Source organism: Urocampus carinirostris, chromosome 11 (assembly GCF_059441175.1).
Source record: "Urocampus carinirostris isolate Australia breed hairy pipefish chromosome 11, RoL_Ucar_1.0, whole genome shotgun sequence".
Classification (NCBI taxonomy): Eukaryota; Metazoa; Chordata; class Actinopteri; order Syngnathiformes; family Syngnathidae; genus Urocampus; species Urocampus carinirostris.
Genome location: NC_142359.1, coordinates 42,757,551 through 42,771,553, shown reverse-complemented (window position 1 = coordinate 42,771,553; position 14,003 = coordinate 42,757,551). Strand labels below are relative to the sequence as shown.

The 14,003-nt window shown below is 39.6% G+C and overlaps 2 protein-coding genes across 4 annotated transcripts in view; one reads left to right on the top strand and one right to left on the bottom strand.

Moving 5' to 3' along the window:
• The window catches only part of abcd2 (ATP binding cassette subfamily D member 2), a 62,137-nt gene extending 53,067 nt beyond the window's left edge, over positions 1-9,070 (bottom strand). Inside the window, exons 1-3 of the mRNA XM_088346830.1 lie at positions 7,997-9,070; positions 5,465-5,645; positions 5,278-5,399 (exon numbers count right to left, since the gene is read on the bottom strand). Of these exons, the coding sequence (XP_088202956.1) occupies positions 5,278-5,399; positions 5,465-5,645; positions 7,997-8,899 (1,206 nt within the window). The 5' untranslated portion in view covers positions 8,900-9,070. The remainder of the gene's footprint in view (positions 1-5,277; positions 5,400-5,464; positions 5,646-7,996) is intronic.
• redic1 (regulator of DNA class I crossover intermediates 1) lies at positions 8,390-13,966 on the top strand. Of its 3 annotated transcripts, none has more exons than XR_015851960.1 (14): positions 8,390-9,412; positions 9,512-9,551; positions 9,631-9,778; positions 9,857-9,983; positions 10,207-10,261; positions 11,020-11,119; positions 11,563-11,642; positions 11,723-11,811; positions 11,880-12,013; positions 12,086-12,158; positions 12,221-12,268; positions 12,370-12,394; positions 12,468-12,553; positions 12,666-12,698. XR_015851960.1 is itself a non-coding variant. In XM_088346834.1 (14 exons), the coding sequence occupies exons 1-14, from the start codon at positions 9,390-9,392 to the stop codon at positions 13,020-13,022; spliced, it is 1,371 nt and encodes a 456-aa protein (XP_088202960.1). In that variant the 5' UTR covers positions 8,409-9,389; the 3' UTR covers positions 13,023-13,966. The 3 variants fall into 3 exon arrangements, 1 of the variants encoding a protein (XP_088202960.1); XM_088346834.1 differs by having other exon boundaries at positions 8,409-9,412; positions 12,221-12,254; positions 12,666-13,966; XR_015851961.1 differs by lacking the exon at positions 10,207-10,261 and having other exon boundaries at positions 8,401-9,412; positions 12,221-12,254; positions 12,666-12,815.
• Positions 13,967-14,003: the final 37 nt, after the last annotated feature.

Here is a 14,003-nt window from a genome sequence, read left to right as displayed (position 1 = left end):
AACAAAACAGTCAGATAGTTCAGTCAAACTTTTTAAAATTCCAACGGCTCGCAAAGAAGCAAATACGTGTCTCAGACACGTACGGACACTGTGTCTGTACAATGTCACCAATCACTCAAATGCGTCATTCCACATATCATTAGGAAAGTTAAACTCTTGGGACTCAAGAAATGCCAACCATTTCTTAAATCTATATTTTCTTTTTCGCTGACAACTGTGTGGACAGCAATTTAAGAGTTTCATTGTGCAGGGAAACGTGGTTCTTTACTGTGCATATGACAATAAACACTTTGAACTGAATTGAATTTAAAAATAGACTCATCAAAGAAACATCAACATCAGTCGAAAACAAGATACTGGGAAAATATAAAGCCGGGGTAACTCACCAAACATGACATGACTTGACTTCAGGCTGCTATGTCTGATGTATTTTTCTAACGAAGTTAAACCATCAATGTTTCTAGTTTTGAAAAAAATAAAAGAAAGAAAAAAAGTCCTGAAATCACACTGGGAAATCTGATTTTTCCATTGCCTTGTCGGCAGAGCATCTCATTTTTGCTAGGTATTGGTATTGGTGTGACGTAAAAGGGGGAATTCTAACAAAATATAATAACGCAATAATCAAACCAATGTTGCTGTCTATCCAAATGGTACCAGTTGAAGTTCTAAACTTCAAGTTGTCTAAGTTTTATTTTCTTATTATTGATTTGTCTTCTATTCAAGCTTCTTCAGTAGATGATTAGTAAAAGAAAAAGTCAAAAAATCCAAGAGTGTGTGTGTCCTGATTAAAATGAGCGAGTGAGTTGTCTGTCCCCGTGGCAACCAGTTCAGGGTGTCCCCTGCCTTCTGCCCGATGATTGCTGGAATGGGCTCCAGCACCCCCGCAACCCTACTGAGGATAAGCGGTGCAGCTGATGAGATGAGATGAGAACTCACCTAGTGTGTAGCCACCCTTCAAGATAACTAAACAAGGTTTTTCAACCGTTTTCCAGACATAGTGATCTAAAAACATATGTGGTGCTCCAAAAAGGCGGGACGTGTTTTGAAAAGAATACTCTTTAATTCAATTGGTCAGTAAATTGTTTGTTAAAATAATTTATTTACCACCCATATTCGCTACATTAATGTATGCGGTAGTGCAAAATGGGCAACATTGTGCAAAGTAAGCATAGGCATGAATACAAATTATACATCTGTATGAGGTGGTGTGTTTGCACTATGGGGTAGTGTGTTTGCAGGTATTCCTCCTTAAAGAGCATTTGTGGAAAGTTTCAGTTTTTTTTGTTCAGTGTGTATTTAGGGTGCTGGTGGCTCTGGGGTAGAAACTATCTCTGAGTCGGTTTGTTTTTGTTTTGTGTGACCCGTAGCGTCTGCCGGAGGGCAGCAGATCAAATAGGTGGTGGGCGGAGTGAGAAGAGTCATCGGGGATGTTTCCTGCTCTGCTGAGATAGCGAGAGCAGAAAATGTCCTTCAGACTGGGCAGAGAGCAACCAACGATTCCCTGGGAAGTGTTGATGACCTTCTGAAGTGTTTTCCTGTTTGCCGCTGTGCACCCAGCATACCACAACGTAATGCAGTATGCCAGAATGCTCTCCACTGTGGCTCTGTAAAAGGACACCAGCAGCTGCGGTTTCAGATGATTTTTCCTGAGCTATCTCAGGAAATGGACTCGCTGCTGGGCCTTCCCTACCACCGCTGTGGTGTTTGCAGACCAGGAGAGGTCTTCGGAGATGTGCACACCCACGAATTTAAAACTGTGGACTCTCTCTACACCAGGGGTGAGCAACCTTTTCGGTGTGGAGTGCCACTTTCAAATTTTCTTGTAAATCAGTGTGCCACACCAAGATTAATGACTCGCACAACATTTTTTTTTATATCCAACAGAGCTGTCATTTTGCATCAGTCCGAATATACAACATGGATGTACATTGAAACTGTATAACTGACCAATTTATCTTCCACTATTCTTGTTAATCAACAAACTAAAAAATTATTGTGAGAAACATGTGGAAAGGCCTGTAGACATCCATGACTTCAACTTTTGACCATAAGAATCAACCATTCTTCATCAACAATGAAATAAAAGCAAAAAAAAAAATATGGACAGCTACCATACTATTCACCAATGACATTTCTAAATACTTGTTTATACTGTTCATATTCTAGCTGTTATTCATTATTCACTGTCTTATTGTTGTAACAAAAGAAATGTCCCCATCATAGGACAAATGAAGGACGACGTTATTTTTTCTAAAAACAAGGTCTTAATTAGAGTTAAAAGGTGTTTAATCCAATTTCGAAAGCCTTAAAAATATAAACACATCAACAAGATTTATATTAATCTATCAATTGTATTTTTTACAACTCACCGATTTACTTTTGTGGCAACAGCACATGATCACAATAATGGAACTATCAAAGTGGTGATGTGGTTTCAGTCAGGTCGTTCAGAGCAGACGCATGTCTTAGGTCTACTCACAATACACATAGTAACTTTAGACGGAGATGTTTACTTTGGACCATGCCCGCAAAGTGGACATTTAAACTATTCTTCATCAACAATGAACTACAATCAAAATCAAGTGATATGGCAGTGTCTGAAACTTGTGACAAAAAGTTACCGGACACCCGAGCAGACAACTCTGAAAAGTTGCCTGCCCAGCCATAAAGTCGCCTGCCCCATTTTTCACAACTTGAAACACAATGAGACAACTCATCGCAAAACCATTGTTGCAAAGTATTAAGGATTGATAATCAGAATATATAACAGAACAATACTTTAAAATTAAGTTTATTATAAGTCTACTTATAACATTCATTGCATGGATATGACATCACTGTTTTCCATCTGCCATCAGTATGTACCTGTGTTTACTCATCTTCATTCATGCAGATCATTTTCATTTCTTAGCGAAGGTAGTGATGTGCTTTTTTGGAAATCTGTTCTAAATATTGTATAAACACAAAAGATAAAATCATTTCATAAATAAATAGATTTATAAATACCTCAGATTGGGATTTTCTGTCACACAGGGGAACCAGTGGTTGACTGCTGCTAGTATTTGAAGTGGAAGGATTTGCAACGGCCAATAATGTTGAACCGGTGGCTGCCGGTTTTAAATGCGGATCCGAATGCATAATTTGATCGCCGGCAAGCTATTTTTGCTTTGTGCTTGTTCATTTTAGCATGATCGATCAGTGCCACACAACCTCGCGTACCATAATTGATCAGATCGACACAGTATAGACACTTTGCTTTCCCTGGAACATCACACTTTGCGATGAACTGGCTCAAAGTTTCTGTAACTTCCTCGATCTTTGCGCCGATTTTAACGTTTACTGTGACAGTCTTCTCCAGCCATGACCACTTAAATTTATTCTTGATTCCTTTATCAATCTCGGAGACAAAAGCCTCGTCTTCTTTTCTTAGTATTTTCATATTTACTTTTTCAAACACTCATTTCACCGTTTGAAAAGACCGGAAGGAGCGCCATGTTTGAGAAAGCCAATGCTCTGAACAAAAGCTCCGCTGATTGGTTATCAGCGAACCTATCGACCAATGGTCTAAATGCTAACTTGGGGTGATGAAACAGTCACGTATCATACCACACCCCTCCAAAATATTTTCTCGTCGAATTTAGACGATTTACGGGAATGACCTTTGGGGTTCAAAAACAGCGGAAATCCGCGGATCCGCGGAAAATTCTGATCCCTGTGTATGGTAGAAAGTTTGGAGTTACGGGTGGACATGTTAGAAGGAGTGGTTGTGCTTGTGAGTGAGAAAGCAAAGGAAAAACTGGGAGAGTGGAAAGAAATATCTCTCAGATTGATGTGGGTGAGGTAAAAGTGGGGTGTAAAAGTATGGATGTTCATAAGTGCATATGGACCTGGTTGAGAAAGAAGTGCTGAGGAGAGAGAGGAGTTCTGGAAGGATTTGTCCGAATGTGTGGCAAATGCGAAAGAAGGGTGGAAAGTGGTAATACTAGGTGACCTGAATGCTAGAGTGGGTGATGGAACGGTTGAAAATGTGATTGGTAGATATGGAGTACCAGGAAGAAATGAGAGTGGGGAAATGAGAGTTGGAAGAAATTGATTGAGTTATGAGTGGAAAATTAGTTGGTGATTGCAAATACATTGTTTAAAAAGAGGGACGTAAATAAGTATACCTTTGTAGAGTGGATGGTGGTGAGATGGTGGACAGAGCACTGATGGATTATGTAGTAGTTAGGAAAGGGATGTTAAGTAGATTGTTGGATGTGCATGTTTACAGAGGTGAAATGAGTGGTACGTCTGTGGAAGTGGTCTAAAAGGCAGTGTTGAGGAGTGTGAAAGAAGTGTGTGGAATGAGAAAAGTTGGTCGAGGTATTAGGAAAAGAAGTGAATGGTGGAATGATGAGGTCTCAGAGGCTTTGACAGAAAAGAGCCGTGCCTTTGAGGAGTGGCTGCAAGATAAGAGTGGTGATGCGTATGAAAAGTATACAGTGAAGATTGGTAAAAACAGTAGTGGAAGCAGCGAAAAGGAAAACAAATGATGAATGGTGTCGAAAGATAGGAGTGAACTTTTGAGGAAAGGAGAAAAGTGTTCTAGAAAAGTGAAAAGAGTAAGAAAGAGCGAGTCTGGAAAGGAAGAGAAAGTGAAAATAAGGAGGGTAGATTTCTGGTTAGTAGTAGTGCAGTCAGGACGAGATGGGCGGAGTATTTTGAGGGGTTGTTAAAAGTGGAGGATGGGAGAGAAGTGAGAGTCGAGGCAATCGGTGGTATGGGGAGAATGCCCGTGTTGGGTGATTAAAATGTGAAGCCTGTGGAAACATGGGAGGTGCAAGAGGCAGTGAAAGAAATGAAAGGGGTAAGGGCGCATGGGTTGGATGGTTGTATTGATGAATAATTGAAAACAGGTGGCACGGCTATGATTGATTGGGTGGGTAGGTAGGCAGGTAGGTAGGTAGGTAGGTCAGTCGGTCGGTCGATAGATAAATAGATAGTTCAGCCAATTGTATATTGGCATTTTCATGACACTGTGAAACCAATAGCAGATATTATATGATGACATTATATGACGACGACCAATGGCAGACAGGCATCTTAGAGACGTAACTACATAGGCACGGTCATCACAAAGTTGGAATGTGATAAATAAGTAGTTGGTGTCATATAGTAGAAAAATAACAAAGAGAGGCCCAAAAAAACTGATAACCCACAAATGAAAAGAAAACATAATAAGGCGGGGTCGCCGTATCCCAAGGATCTGTTGTAAATCCAACAACAAAAAAACTTCACCTCTTTGTAGGAGGACATAATCCTCTCGATGGCGTCAGCACCCGAGGCAAGAAGGTTCCGGGCGATGGTAAAGGCCTCTGTCCTTTCGCTCACCATTTTTTGTGGGTGACCATCGTCAGTTTCTAGAATAACAAAACTTTTACAGTCATCCTAAAAACAGAAAAAAACATTGCTATATTGTTGTTACCACTGTCGGCGTAACCAGTGGCGGTGATGATGGGCACGGCAACCATGACCAAACCGCAGGCGCTCCATACGTATTTCATGAGGAACTGTTCGATCATGATGTACCACAAGCGCTTGGAGAGGATCAGGTTCATCTGCTCAGCCAGGGCCCGGTAGCACTTTTGGAGCTGTCGCATCTCCACCTGTTGCAGGGATTGAGCTGCAGTGTGGTTGTTTACAGACTTAACATGTAAATTGGTCGGGTTTCTTTTTTTACAAAGGTTTCTGAAGCTGGAACCAAATATTATTTTAAGATCAGATCATTATTTCAATTTTGTTCTTGATTGATTGGGTAAACAAAAAATGTGGGGGTGTAAATATATCTGGAAAAAGGGATTTAAATTGTTTAAAGGAGTTGTACGTAATTTGAACTTTGTTTTTTGCGGCCACCATCTCCTAGCTTGTGTCAATTATTGCAGCCTCCGTCAACTAATTCACGATGTGTTTGCAAGTACGCACATTCCTTAGATGTGTTTAAATAAAGTATTCTTTTTTCATCTTTTTGGGGGGCTTTTGGACTGTACTTTAAATAAGCCTTTTCTTATTTTCACATTTTTTATGCTACACGGACAAAAAAACAACCTTTAGAGGACGAGTATAACGTCACTCATCAGCACACTCTATTCCTTTTACCGAATGTATTCCGCCCCGAACAGCTCTGCTGAAAGTTAGATTAAAGCAGAAAAGTGCAGTGGAATATAAGGCATAAGTGCTCTTTGAAATTAGTCGAGCATCGTTGACAAATAGTTAATGGAGGAAGATTCAACTAACAACTTTTTTAGGACACGTCAGATGACACACCCCACATTGAAGGACTGTTAATTAGAAGAACCATTATAGAGGAACCTTTCTACACAGTGGGATTCAGAATTCAATTTGACATTTGAGGCCTCCATTCTTGGTATCGTCAGTTTAGTTGTACTCCAACTAAACTCAAAAATTTCTGGCAAATTTAGAGTGTTATCTTTATTGTCATTGATAAATATGTAGTGAACATCTTTTATAATAAAATGATCAAAACTAAGTGTGGTACACCGGGATAAACGTATGACAAAGACTAAACAGAGGACAAAAGATTAAAATATATATATTTTTTGAGTAAATATGAAAAAAAAAAAATTGTAGTGTTTGGACACTGGATTAAGTCTCCATATATTTTAAAGAGAAAATATTTGACTCCAAAAATGTCAATAGTCGGTAAAACTAAAGTCCATCCTTCACATGTGTAGGCTAACCTCCAAAAACGATATTTGAAAAAATAAATGACAGTGCGTCTTTGACGATGATTATGGCGATGCGCATGGACGCAGTGGCTCAGACCTATTCAACTAATTTTATATTTATTACCGTTCTCTTGTCTATTTTGCTTTCTTTTTTGGACACATGTTTGGCCAATAATACCTTTAGTCGCGAGGAACTTATAAATTTGGGTCTGAGTCTAAATTATGACTTTTTTGGCACTTTTTAAGCCACTTTTGATATCCTGCAAGAAATACAAAGGGTTGCCGGATCTCCGTGGGTGGCCAACCCACTTACGAAGCGGCGGAGATGGCGTAGGGGTCGCAAACAAAAGCGGGGCTGTCGATCGGGCCATGTTGCTAAGCTAAGGGAGCTCTCAGGAACTGTCCTATTATGGGTCGGATCCTACCTCTAAGATAGGACCCATTGTGTTAAATATAGTGAATTGACATCTGAGCCCTTCAGAGTTACCTGTGGTGTTCCACAGGGTTCAATATTTGGCCCCCTTCTTTTCAGCATTTACATGCTTCCATTAGGTGATATTATTCGCAAGTATAATATCAGTTTCCATTGCTACGCAGATGACACTCAACTATATTTTCTGTTGGAAGAATCTGCCACACTAAATTGTGGAAATTTGGAGGCTTGCCTCACTGAGAGAAAAGAGTGAATGTCACTCAACGTCTTGCGCCTTTACTCTGAAAAGACTGAAATGTTAGCCTCACTGAGAGAAAAGAGTGAATGTCACTCAACGTCTTGCGCCTTTACTCTGAAAAGACTGAAATGTTAGTTATTGATCCATCTAAATGCCGTGACTTGTTCTCAAAAACCGCTCTGAACATTATCATCCAGAGTGACTCAGTCAAAGATTTAGATGTCACATTTGACCCCAATCTGTCCTTACAAACACATGTTAAGAATATTACTCGAATAGTTTTTTTCCATATTCGCAACATTGATCAAATTCGCCCTATGCTGTTCTTAGTCCGATGCGGAGATTATAATTCATGCGTTTGTACCTCTCGTCTTGATTACTCTAATGCATTATTTACTCTCCAGTCTCCCGAACTTCAAATTTAAGAGCCTTCAGCTGGTACTGTATTATATATATAACCTTGGATTGCATGCCTAATTGTGTTGCATACAATTATTCCCTCATTGGTATAAATTACAATAAAGAAAATTCTAATAAGTGGCCTGTTCCACTGGCTTTAAAAACTTAATGGAAAAAAAGAGGAGTGTATAGCTGACATACCTTATGACCCCTATAGAAAGCAATTTCTTCTGCATTGGCAATGATCCTGGAGTGCACATAACGCAGGAATCCTTTGCGATGAGCCTCCTCAGCTACAAGCTTCCCAAATTTTGGCGAACACGCCCGGAGAACCTTGGCGGTAACGAAGACCACTAAGCCTGCCAGCACCGTTGGCCCGCTGGCATTGGCATCCCGGGACCGGGCCGTACGGATGAGGGTGTAAGAGGTGAGCATCACGTCCAGAATGGGCTTGGTGAGGTTGGAGTACAGGTGGGCCATCGACTGCGAGAACATCAGAACATCCTCTGTGAGGGATTGGTCAGGGTTTGCCAGCCTCCCATCCATGTTGCTGACTCTGTAGTAGGTCTGATCGGTGAAGTAAGTTTGATAAGCGTGGTCCACCAGACGGGTTCGAAAAGCCAGGGCCAGCTTGCACTCTAAGAAGCGGATGACGCTGTTGACGAACGTGGCAGGGATGGCGATGAGGAGCCATTTGATGAGCTGGATCATGAAGCTCCGTGGTTGCTTCTCCACGATAGTCTTCACGATTTTACCGTCCAAGCCTGCTACGTAGATGGACAGAAAGGTTCTGGAGATCAAAGCCACAGAATGCATCGAGAGCAAAGCGAGTTCCTTTGACACCAGCTTCGGGAAAAGGATTTTGGCAAGTTCGAAGATCTGCTTCAAGAATTCGGTGTTGACCCCGGGAGACACCTTTAAAGAGTTTTGGCATTTAAACGAACACAGAGATTCGTCTGCGGTTTGTTTTTTTGTAAGCTGCCTACAGATGAGCGGATAGATAGTTCTGACGCCGTAAGCAGCCGCCGCCACAAACACGACTCGCTTGGCTACAGCCGAGCGGTCCCATTTCACTTTAGACGCAGCATTAAGAATGTTAGACATTTTTAGGACGTTTTTCGGCTTTTATGGAAGACCCCGAACGGTCATTGCCGTAAATTAACTCACTGCTTAGATGACAGCCACTAAAATTAAAATAAAAACGGTCCAAAGGCGTACCGCTACATCCTGCTTTGAGGCTTATTACCACGTATTTAGACGAAACGTTACACTTCCGGGTATAATTTTCAAAATAAAGCAGCTACTCTCAAAGGCAACACGCAAACATTTCTTTTGAAATACACGAATTTAATAATAGTAGGCTTTTTTCCCCGGCTTGCACTGTTGTTACCATTAAAGACGACCCACGCCTAGGACTAGTTTTAGTAGATATAAATTGATATTTATTTTACCAAACACATTATAATTTTGTTATATGTTATGCTCGCAAACTGTTCCAAAATCGTATAAGAAACGTCACTGCGCTGTTGTATATTTGTAAAGTGTTTAGGTAGTTGGCGAATTCTTTTTTTTCCTCACATTATTGTCGTCGAAAATGAACTGGGTTGGCGGCTCGAGGTAAGTTTATACAACATGTAATGGCTCGTGCTAAGCTTAAACATTGTTTTCCTTCAACAATGTTGAAATAATGTTGTCCTGATGTAACCTTTTGTACAGGAGCCGACTTATGATGAAAAATGATATAAAAAAGCAACAAGTAGGCCCAGCCAACACTGAAATATATGACAGCGTTAGCTTGACAATCGATTCATGTATTAATCTCCCTCTTGTGTAAGGAATTCTTCCACAAAAGGAAAATGCAAAAAAAATTGAAAGACCTGGAAGTTACCAAACCTCCCTCCCCAAATATCTGTTCATCAACAAGTATGGACCTTGTGACGATGTTTATGGTCAACCAAATAGCTGCAAAGGAAGCACTTAAAGGTAGAAGTATTGACCTGTTGCTGTAATTTATGTGAATATACGTTAGTATGAATTTATTATACTCTTATGTCCTTTTAGATCCTTCCCAAGTATCAGTGATGGTCTCTAAGAAAGGGAAAAATTTCAGTGCTGAGTCTTTGGTACTGCCCATGAGTCCGTGTACTCCGTCTCAGCTGTGTCTGGCTGAAGGACAACCTGAACAGAGGTAGAAGAGTGATGAGAAAAAGTTTTTACTGAACTCACTAGTTGAGCATTCTTGAGTCAGACTCATTTTCTCATATACTCATATATCCAAGGTTAGAGGCAAATTTACTCCCTGAAGACTAAACAATTGTTTCTTATGGTCAAGAAGATTTAATCAAGTCATCTATAGATAATGGTTTCATCAGATTGCTCTATCAAAAACCTCGACTGCTTTTCTGTTTTAGTTTTCAAAGTGGGAGGACAAAACATATTGTCGCACAAGCATTCAAGATTGGGCAAGTGAGTTTAAAAAATGTTTTGTTATAATCACTGTCATGAACAGTGAGGAATTATTTTAGAGTTTAAACAATCCAGAGAGGAAATGTATTACCGCGCATAAGAAATAATTTTGATATAAAAAAATGCTCAGTGTTTTTTGTTTAATTTCCAATATAAAATATGGGTTAGTGCATGGTTTGTGAAACATTACTGTTTCAAGGGAGAGTGTATTATTTAGCAACTTCTAGTGGTAAACAATATTGCTGTAAATAATATTAAGTTAAAAAAAAACATGAACTATCAGCTAAATGTGAATAAAAAAAAAAACTCATTGGTCGACAAATTTGTATTTATTTTGCATAATGTGAGCCTCACTTAGAGGGAGCTGACATAGTTACAGTACGTCCCGTCTTGCTGCTATGGGTACCCGGACACCAAAAACTTTGCAAAAACTTGATTGAATAAAATTGCTGCAGTTTGTTCACTTTGAGCCTCTGTAGTTTGTATTCTTCCTTGTGCTTTTAGCACTTGTTTTCTGTTGCACGACACAATACAGCAACATTAGTAGTGAAATAATACAGAATATCCCTTTAAAAACCATGCAGGAATAAGTGAATGAGCTTTGGGCAAGCCTAACCTCTTGCCAATTCCAAGCAAGCTTTGTTGCAATTAAGTGTAGGTAATTACTTAGTTTATCACATAGAGGTAGGTTTCTGTACCTATGTTGAGAGATATTTTGTAAACACTCAAGGACTCAGACAATGTGTTTCTGTCTTAAGCTATCCCCAGTGGCCAAGTGCTCCTTCTCAGACTACAACACAGCCGACCACATGCCCCCCATACCAGAACACCTCAGCCCCTTGTCAACCTCCTCAGCAGGTCTGTTTGTTAGTACAGTAGACCACCGGGAAACAAAATGTATCCACGTGAAGTTGCAATTGCATGAGTTGCCATATAGTGAGGGATAGAAACCTAAGGTAATTAGCTGTGAACGCCCGGTTCTATTGTAATTCAACAATGGTGAAAACAGAAAAATGTTATAATGCCTAAACAAGCACAAAAGACTAAAGAAGTATTACATTTGTATTGAGGAATGTTTTTTTTTCTTACTTTTGCAAAATGGCGCTACCAATATTATCTGTCATTGCTCTATATTCAGATGGACTTACAACTTAGGCTTATCCAAATTTTCTTATTATTTTTCTTTTACGTTTTTATTACACATTCATCTTTGAGCGCAACATCTAATCTCTATTCACTTCATTGTTATCAATGGAAAAAAGGCCATTCTAATATTTATCCCATCATATTTATCTTGGCAGGGATACCCTTTCAGCAAGGAAGTCACCTTTTTAGCTGGCCCTCTAAACCTCAGGCAGCCTTGGACCCAGATCACGACTTGGTAGACTATTCAGATATTCCTAAATATTTGTATCTTCGTCCTTTTTTATTTTTATTTTTTATGTTTTACTGTTGTTTCAGCCATTCTGTGTTCTTGGGCGGATGCTTGAAGACATTGTCCCTTCTTCTAACACGGCCTTACCTTCAGTACCTTTATTTGCAACTCATGAGTGAGAACACTTTAATGACCTAATCTCCCATCTGAAATAATAGCAACTGATGTTTTGGTCCCTCCAAGACCTCAAGACACCTTTTGCCGTTTCACTCAACTGGACCACAGTCCGTACTTCACTTGGAACCAGATGGGAACCGAACAGAAAAACGAAGAGATTGTCTTTCCTGGTTTTATTTGGGATGAAAATGAAATGGATGGTAAAATCTCAGCAATATGTTGGAATACTTTTATGATTAAAGAAACTTAAAAAACAGCTTTCACCCCTTAAGATCATAAATTTGGGAGTGAAAAACCAAAAATATACCCCAAGGATGAAACTACAATACCGGCTTCAACCCCACAGTAGGTTAAGTGATGCTTTCATGTATATATTCACAACTCACTTTTTTTTTTTTTTTTAACAGATCTGTCCTTAACAAACAGTCTGCTGCTTTGCAGGTAAACTAAGCAATGTAAGCACATAGTGTTATGTATGACAACTTGCTTTTCATAAGCATTATCAACAATGAAGGAATAATTTTGTCCCTTAAATGATATCTCAATGCATTCACAGCTCCCAAAGGGCAGTTTTGACATATGTAAGTGTGCCTCTCCTTTTATCACTTTCTCTTATCCGTTATGCAAATACAATTGTGTTTTTCTCCCCACAAGCATGCCCTGATTACCCAATGAACAGTCGGTGGCATTCATCAACTTCTGCTCACAGAAAAGGCTATCTGAGTTCATCCTCTAGTGATGTAAGTAACCAATTTTTGTTAAGTCATTAACTGTGAGCAATGAATTTCGAAACATTTATGAAACACCAAAAATCCAATGACTTGATGCACTCATGTTCTTTCTTTGTATTAGGGTGAAGATTGCTGTCGCTCACTGGAATTACACCTAATACGAAACCCAGATATGTGTGCATGCAAAAAAGCTTCCAGTGAAAGAAGACATGCCGAAACCCAAACCGTCCTTAAGTCCAATTCTGTTGCCACTCAGTGCAGTCTGCTTTCACCCGCTTCTCCACATTTTTCGCACCTACATCAAAAGACCACCAGGGGGCACACGGGCCCCAGAGAGGCTCCTGTAAAAATAAAACCAAAGCCCAGGAGGAAGCCTTTCCTGAGGAGAAAGAGGAAATTTAACTTTTTGGGCATTTTGAATATGAATGATTGGAAACAGAAGAATGAAGTCGGAGATGTTTATTCAGGACATACTTAAAAAATTTAGTCAAGGTAGCAGGGAAAAAAGTATATTCCACAAATGATTATAATAAACAATACCAGAGACGTCTTTCTTCTCAGGAATGCTGCTCACCCCTCCAGAGAAAGACCCTCCAAATGAAGCAGAGCAAGATAACGGTCAGATAACCTGCTCATTGGGGTTAACCAGCCAAAAAAAAACTTACTATTACCAACCCAGACCACCGAGAATAATTGAAAACACACCTGTTGTAAATTAAATACTCCTGTAAGCAACTCTAAAATGAAAGCCCGAAGCATCAGTGATTCTCTCCCCTCATATATACACATTTAAAAAATCTGTTTGGATTTATTTGGTAATAAAATCTTAACTCTAGCAAAACATACAACTTAAACAATCTCATATACTTTACATCTTTCTGTCTTTCTCTACTTTGTGGAAAAGTGTTGAAACAGAGGCCAGCTATATGCAGTGGCAAGAGGGGCAGCCCCTCAAATAATTATCATGTCCCCTTATAGGAGCGGAAAAATCCCCTGAAAAGGGGAAACAGATAATTTTATATTATAATATATTATATAGTATAATAGTTTAATTTATCATCTCCGTCCTGCTGTGTGTATATTCAACCTGGTCAAGATGCACGTCTCCTCAGCCTTCAGTGAACATTTTATCACTATTAGTATCTTAATGAGAAACAATATCCATTGTGATGTCAGGTACCAGGCCTAGAGTATGTTGATGTGCACACATGATGTTACCTTTACATTCATGAATGCCCCCTAATACATGCCTGCCGTGAAACGCATAAGTTACACAACCGCACACAGATACTGTTCAACGTGTGTTACCACGATTGCTAAAGAGGCCGACAACACAGGGTGTGGAATAGAATAGTAGAGGGATTTTTTGAATTGTAATCCAGTTGTTCACCACTGCAAATATAATAAATCACGACTATCAAATGGCTTTGATTTGTTCACACCTAGGGCTATAGTGGAA

Bases quoted from the DNA above. Each gene is read 5' to 3' on its own strand.
- redic1 (XM_088346834.1), top strand. From the start codon at position 9,390: ATGAACTGGGTTGGCGGCTCGAG. The intron at 12,014-12,085 runs GTAAAATCTCAG...TCACCCCTTAAG, and splicing joins GGATGAAAATGAAATGGATG to ATCATAAATTTGGGAGTGAA. The intron at 12,159-12,220 runs GTAGGTTAAGTG...TTTTTTTAACAG, and splicing joins ATACCGGCTTCAACCCCACA to ATCTGTCCTTAACAAACAGT.